Below are 7,776 nucleotides of genomic sequence, written 5' to 3'. Positions count from 1 at the left end.
CCTGAACCCTATAAGGTTTGGTCCGGGTCAGGTCCAAGTAAACTCGACCCCTTGACACCCCTAAGTGTGACATGACCTGTCTGAGCTCTGTTGCAGTTCCCCCCAATGCTCTCAAATTCTCTGCCGTGTCATCAAATAACCGCCTGACAGTCTCAATGAAAAAAAAAATTGAGGTGAGTACTGATTTCTTCTCTTATTTGATATATCAAACCTACCACATGGATGTGGTTTCAGTAACCTTAGGAATAATAAAAAAAAAAAGCTTTTGTTGCTGCCTCATAAAAAAAGCTCAATGTGCCAAGGAATGAACTACTGATTCTGATTATCCAAAACTTGAGGTGAGTACAGAACAAAATCAGTGGTTTATTGCAAGTATTCATTTGTTCAAAACTTCATTTTGTTTGCTGGTTTGGTTATTGTTTGCTAGATCGAAATGTTTAATGGGGACATGGAACAAAGGTACTGGGGTTTGAATCACACGGATTGGGCTCCCAATTACTTGGGTAATTGGTAAAAAAAAAAGAATTGTGAGGGCAAATGATTTTTTTTATAATTGCTAACTACGTTCAGACCACAATCAAACCACCAGAGTTCTGTCAGGCGTTTGTTTGATGACCCAGGTGCCCATCCGTAAAATTCTAAAGGTAGAGCCTTGTTTATAAATATGTCAAGCGTTGAGCGTGCTTTTGTAAAATTTTCTAATGAAAGAGAGAAGAAAAAAAAAAAGACAAGCCGGAAGAAGTTTCTTCAAATTCCTCTTGACCCAATTCTCTCTCTCTCTCTCTCTCTCTACTTCTCTCCTTCCTCACCCTTTCCCTGATTTATTTTCCTCTCTCTTATTTATTTTTCTTTTTCCAGTGGGAATTGGAATCCATGAATCTCTCTCCCCATCCCGTCCTCTTGTACGGACGCCATCCGTAGTGTGCCACCTCTCTCTGTTTCTCTCGCCCCCTTCTTCTTCGGTGCATTTGGGGGGTTATACCCAACAAATCATACGCCGTTTCGGGGGTAGTAGGGTTAGGGTTAGGGCTTTTTTGGGGGGTGGTGGAAGCCGAGGGATGGAGGCTTCCGGCGGTAACACCAGCCCCGAGGCCTACCGGACCTCGGGGGCCGGCTTCGCCGGTAGGCGCTACGGCGTCCACTTTTCCGCCGCCAATTTCATCCAGGCGCCCCTCTCAGCCTTGATCGAATATTCCGGCATATTCCGCGGCCGATCGCCCCACTACGAGGCCGAGCCCCTGGTCCCCTCCGGTGTGGCCGGGAGCGGTGGCGCGATACCCAGCTTCCGGCAGCGGGCGGATGAGCCCGCCCCGGGAAACGGCGGGGCAGAGGTGTCTATCAGTATAATTGGGACCGGGGAGCAGGAGCACGTTAGAGTTTCTGCGGCCGAGGTGGGGATCAGGAGCGCGACCGCCGAGCAGGGGAGGGCCTCAGGGGATATGCAGGCTGCGGTGCCAGGCGGGGTTGGTGAGGTCGCGTCCTCTTCTTCGCCGCTGGTAGCTGCTGGAAGGCCGGGTGGGGGCGCGGAGGGAGAGGTTGCCAGTGGGACGCCCGTGGCGGGGATGGCGAACGGACGGGACTCGTCCTACCCGAGATATGATATTCAGCAATTGGCTCGGTGGATAGAACAGATTCTACCCTTCACCCTTCTTCTGCTGGTTGTGTTCATTCGGCAGCATTTACAAGGTAACCATTCTTTCTTTGTCCATCTTTTTTTTTTCAATTCTATTATGATTTCTGTGCTGGTTCTTTATTTTACCATTGAAAATTTTAGCAACGGATATACGTCCCCATCGGAAATATGGATAGAACACTATGGTTGCAATTATTAATATTTTTGAATTACAATATTCGATGATTCGTATATTGATGGGATGCTATATACATTTGATTTGTTTAAGTGGTGTTTTGATTATGTTTGAGACATTTTGTTGAGTATGGAATAGGTGGTGAAACCCATGGTTCTGAAGTACGTGGTTGAGGTCTCACTAAATTTGCAACCCTGTAAAATTTTAAAAATTTGGTTCTTCTTAGAGATGTCTCGGATTTGAGGATGTCTTAAATGGTCCTTCTTTGGTTACTATTTCCGATTATGAATTTATGAGCCTGAAATAAAGTTGCTTTAGTTTTTTTTTTTTTTGAAGCAAAGTTGCTTTAGTTTTTGTGGGAAAATACAGAAAAATACAGAATCCAAACAAATAAGTAATCCTGTGTACAAAGTGAACTGTATTTTTTCTATGTGAACCCTTGTTCTTGGGAATGCTGTTTTAAGGGATTCCTGTTAAAACAATAGGAATCCTTATTGCATCCCTTATATGGTTGTATGTTTCTGAATTTGTGATGTTTTACCTTCGCTGGAAGGACTTGCAGGTTTCTTTGTTACATTTTGGATTGCTGCAGTCATGATAAAGTCAAATGATATTCTACGGAAGCAAACAGCACTTAAGGTACTTTCCGTTCTGGTCTTTTTTGGTTTTCTTTGGTGATACATGTCAGAAAGATGTGGCGGTTGTGAGTAGTTTTTACTCTGATATCGTTTGTTATTTGGCTCATTAATAATAAAATCTTTTTATGCTTAAGTGGCATTGTTCTTTATTTTCTCTTGAAAAGGGAAGGCTTTATAGAGGTTTCATCTTATAGTAACGACATAACCTAGATGTGTTCAAGAGGAAATTTAACTCTCTAACTACAAGCCCAAAAGAAAACATAAATCCTAGGAGCTTCTCTATGCAAAGTGTAGGAGCTTCTTTGTAGTTCCATAGCATAGAAGGTAATAGAGGAGATCTTTTTGCTTTACATCTTTGCCTATATGTATATTGTTTCTAGGGGTGGCTGTCCGATAATGGGCCCCATTAAAGGCCGGACTGATCTGGACAGCTGCCAAAAGCCTTATCCTATTGTTATCAGGTCAGGCTTCCTTGCTAATGTACGTGACCTGCCTATAAGCTCAAAAACATGGCAAGCTTGATTGGCCTGATAAACCCATAGAGAGAGAGTGTGTGTCTCAAATCTCAAGAAAGGATAGAGGGAGGGAATACAGATCGCCTCCTGGACACCTGTCACACATTGTCTCCCCCGCCCTTTTTCTAAACCCATTATAACCCAACTCGGTTCAAGACCCATGCTCGAGCTCGACCTGATATCATATCAGGTTGGGCTGATGTGGATCTCCCAATTTTGAAAACCAAAAAGCGGGTTTTATCCAAAAATAGTTTTAGATCGAAAACTGGATCCAAATATAAGATGAAAGAGTTGTGGGGTCTGCCCTTCAAGTCGTGTGCGTATTCATCGCTGGTCTATGGCTTGCGGGTGGTTGTACTTCATACGTGGATCCTATGAAAGAAACGAGTTTGATGGTGTGCGATACCACTAAGGCTCGTGAAAAGCACGAAAACACAAACAAATATGCGAAAGTTAGAAGAAATCCACACTTGTAAGAATATAATAAATGAAATAAATATACAAAAATGATCGAATCTCACCTCGGGTTTAGGTAGCCTTTTCCTATGACAATGACAACTGCCGGTGGAACTCGAGCAACATTTTGGCTATGAGCGGGCTCCCAGAGGCTAGGTGGGGCAAGGGATCTAGACCTATACTAGGCTCAGGTTGGCTTTATTTAGGTTCTAGATGCTGAACTAGAGAGATGGGGTCCCTATTTAAATATTTTGAGATAGGTATGAATCCTAATTCATGGATCTGAGATCCAGAGCAGACTTATGTTGATGTGGCAAGATCCTAAATTCCTAATGGTTGGAGGTTTGAAGGTTTCTTTCTGATTGGTTCTTGCTGCTAGGTTGAATCCTATTAGTTGAAGTTACCTAGCTTAGGGGAAAAACAACCTGAAAGTGACCAAGTTCAATGAATCTACAGTGAGAGCAATCCCTAAGAGATTAGGAAGACTTATTTCTAAGAGAAGGGGGGGAAGTTTGTAGGTGGCTTATAGGGTTTTCTAAGAAGATAAGAATCTAGGGCATGGATGGGACCTCTAGAAGTTTCTCAAGGACTAAATATAGAAATTTTGGATCTCAACGTTTCAAACTGGGTTGTACTTCAGATTCATTATGACAAACTAACTTGTTTTGGCCATACCTTCCTATTTAAATGTCATATTAAGGCACATTTTGGTATGTTGGGAAACTAACATCCTCTAATTTAATTCATCTTTTAAGTGAAAAACTAAATTCGATTGTTTTAGTGGTCAAAAATTTACTCAAAGTGGGCCTTACCTGAAAAACATGATTTTTACTAATCAAGTGACCTTGTTTTAGTTATATTTTTTAACTTTGATGTCAGATTGACTTGATTTTTGGCTTGTTTGAAAGTTAAGATGCTCTAGTTTAATTCATCTTTTGGGCAAAAACCTTAAGGATGTCATTTTGAATGCCAAAAATGAAGTTGAAATTAGTGTAACTTTGAAATGAGCCAAAAATATTGGATTTTGGCATATGACTCCTAATGTGAAATGACTTGGTCAAAATTGGAGTGTTTACAAATGCCTTTCTTTGTTGTTGAGCGCGCGAAGCTCAGTCAATAACAAAGAAGTAGACACACTGATTTTGAGAGAAAAAAGATTGATGCTGACACTAGGCTTTTCAAAAAAGCCTTGTGAAAAGACAATGACATACAATAGATTGTGCGTTCTATAGCTTAAGGCATGTACATAGCTTCACACGAGGGCCTCCCTGTGATGCCTGCTTATATAGGTAGAAAGGTCTTGGCCAAATGACCTTGGGCTGAACACTAAGCTAGTGCCTTGTCTCACACTCGGGCTTTCCCTTGAACTCAATTTGGTGAGCATAAAGTCTTTGTTGAGCGAGGTTAGATGAAAGGCGAAACAATGTTACGATTGCTTAAGATTGAATAGAAGACGACTGTTAAGTTATTTTCAAAAGAGACTTCTTAAAAAGACAAGGACAAAGATAAATTTTCCTGACAAAGACATCAGGATATGATAGTCATTTGGGAAAAGATACATTTGGTTTAGACATGCTTAGGAAATAAGGATGAAATAAGGATGGTTATGCACTCATCAAATGGGCATCAGATTGCTCCATCAATCCATAGGACAATCTATTGACCTAATGTCCATCTATTTACAAGATGATCCTAAGATAGGACTGGGTAGGCTTACCTAACGAGAATTGAGTTCTTGAGAATTATGTTAGTTGCAAGAAAACTTGTTAGTAACGTATAGAAAAATGCATATGATATGTCGTGTTGATGCATGATGAGATACTTTGATTTGACCCTTTTTTATCAAGTTGATCAAGAAGCAAGTTCTTAAGGCAAACTTTTAGACTCTATAATGCTAAACTTTTTTAGAGAACAATGTGAAAGATACTTGACCTTAGCTTGCTGGAGGTCATCTCTAATAAAAAAAATGACTGCTGACAAAATGCATTGCCAAATGTTCTTCACTCTTTGACTTAATGATCGACTGTCGTGTATTGTGAAAAACCCAATTTGGATAAAATCAACACAAGATTGCAAAAAAAAAATTGTCAAACAAATTTTACTGTAGGATCAACTTGTAGATCTTTGTAGGTCAAATGAGATAACCTGAATGATTAGATGTAATGTGAATGCTATTATATGTCACACAGACATGCCTTGAGCAGCTATACCCGTGTCGACACGAGGACGAGTACTGGGCGCAGCACGGGTACGCTCTGGTTTGGATCAGGTCGGGTCCAACCTTGACCCAAACCAACCAAAAATGTTTTTTATTTGTTTGATGTCGGTAAAAGGCAAGGTGGAAGAAGAAAAAGGAGAAAAAAAAGAAAGAGGTGGAGAAGGAAGAAGAAAAAAAAGAAAGAGGATAAGGAAGAAGAAGACGAAAGAGGAAGACGAGGAGAAGGAAGAAGAAGACGAAAGAGGAAGAGAAAGAGAGAGTACCTTTTTGTTTGATCTTCCTCTTCTTCTTCCAATCTCAGAGAGAGATACCTTTTTATTAAAAAAAATTTCATTCTCCACTTTACAAAAATTACAGCAGCCGTAAACATGAGGAGAGTGAGTGCAAAATGAGTGTGCAACTTGCATTACTCAGTAGCAATTTGATTCTTTGTTAATGTTGATCTGACTGCACTTTCTAGTTTTTGCCCCTAATTGAAGTTGTCGTAAAATAAACAAGCTCCTCTTCTTCATTAGATAAATCCTTTGTTTAACCTTCAAATTTCAAAGTAACTAGCCATAAAAGCACATGTATAAGTTCATGCTTCAATAGCTGTCAATCCAATTTCACAAAGATTGAGACTCTAGAAACTTTCAAATGAGCAAGACTCCTTGGCCATCTAGGCCCGAAAATGAGAGCTCCAAGCATGTAAAAGCCTGCGACTTTCCATTTTGATGCAATTTAACCTTCTTGCTCCAAGGCTTGCATCAAACTTATCCATGTTGAATATTTCCAAGTGGCCAAGCATTTTTTAAAGACTTTGAAGGAAACAAATATGACATGGGTTATTGAACTTTGGAAAACGAAGTGAATGGTAATGACGATGGTACTGAATGAGATGGTAATGCCTTTTTTTTTCTCTATGGTAAATAAACTTTTTTTTTAAACTTTGGATATCATAAGGCTCAAAAAGGTTAAGGAAAGTTGGATACGACATCCTTGAATGTGAGGCCCAAAGCTATAACAAAGGTTAAGGCATCCCAGACGTCTCTTACTTGAGATCTTTGATTGCAGAGGAAACACTGGAAATTTTATAGCCTTTTCATTTTTTTTTATTTTTAATTCTTTTTAAATAATGCTCCCTCTTTTCTTTTTAAAAAAAGAGTAAAAAAGAAGAAAAATGGCCTAGGGGATGGCATGATTATTTTCTTTGGTTTTTGGCATTTTTTCAAATTTTTTTTGTATTTTGGCATTTTTTTACCTTTTCTTTTTTGTGAGAACTTTTTTTTGTACTCTTTATAAGGTGAAAAGACGTGCCCCAAGATAAGGCTTTAATTGTTTTTTACTTTGTACTGTGATATGACCAACTTAGTCCTTTTAAGGGATCTTGAAAACAAGACTTAGAGCAAAAGGTACCGGTTTATAAGTTCGATGAGTCCATAAGATTGATGAAAGGAGGGGATGAGAAGCAACATCAAAACATAAGGTAGTATTGACATCTTTAGGAATTAAGAGTTGTTCCCCTAAGTGAAATATCGTGGTCTTAAACCATAGAACATGACACTCAACATGCCTTTGTATGATTCATCATTTGCTATTTTCAGGCTTCACAAAGAGATTTACCCTTCTATTTCACTGCAAACTCATTTATTTTATGTTGCCTTCTCATAAACAACTCTACCTTCAAGTTTCTTCCTCACAATAATGGAAAAGAAGCTTATTATTGCAAATGATGCACAAAGTGAGATGTACATGTGGATTTCTCATAAATGCAATGACTTGGCAAAATCCATTCAAATGACAATTTTTTAAAATTTTGGACTTCTCATAGATTTTCAATTTTTTTTAAATTTTTTGGATTTTGTATTTTTTAGGTTTTTTAGATTTTTCAAATGACTATTTACAAAAGACAATCAGAACAAATCACTCACATTCTCAAAATTTGTGAGAATGATGAATGCATGACTCTAGACTGTAAGAGGTTGAGAGCAAACCTGATCCAGATGGAGCAATTTTACCTCCATTGATTTTCTTAGCACTTAGAATGACCCTTTGACCTAATGTGGAGAACATGGTGAGCTTTGAATCTGCCCTAGCATAGGACTGCATATGTTGTGAGGATAGGTCCATGACATTTTCTTTTTGAGCTATAATGTGATCCA

The 7,776-nt window shown here is 39.2% G+C and overlaps 1 protein-coding gene across 2 annotated transcripts in view; it reads left to right on the top strand.

The window, feature by feature from the left end:
- Positions 1–731: 731 nt before the first annotated feature.
- The window catches only part of LOC149821156 (uncharacterized), a 36,714-nt gene continuing 29,669 nt past the window's right edge, over positions 732–7,776 (top strand). Inside the window, exons 1-2 of one of the 2 annotated variants that reach the window (XM_089981974.1) lie at positions 732–1,686; positions 2,371–2,447. In XM_089981974.1, the coding sequence (XP_089838100.1) occupies positions 1,059–1,686; positions 2,371–2,447 (705 nt within the window). In that variant the 5' untranslated portion in view covers positions 732–1,058. Of the gene's footprint in view, positions 1,687–2,361; positions 2,448–7,776 lie in introns of both variants that reach the window. The other variant, XM_089981975.1, reaches the window with a different exon arrangement.

The sequence above is a fragment of the Nuphar pumila genome, chromosome 12 (genome assembly GCF_984573655.1).
Source record: "Nuphar pumila chromosome 12, dmNupPumi1.hap1.1, whole genome shotgun sequence".
NCBI lineage: Eukaryota > Viridiplantae > Streptophyta > Magnoliopsida > Nymphaeales > Nymphaeaceae > Nuphar > Nuphar pumila.
This window is presented reverse-complemented; position numbering and strand designations above follow the sequence as displayed.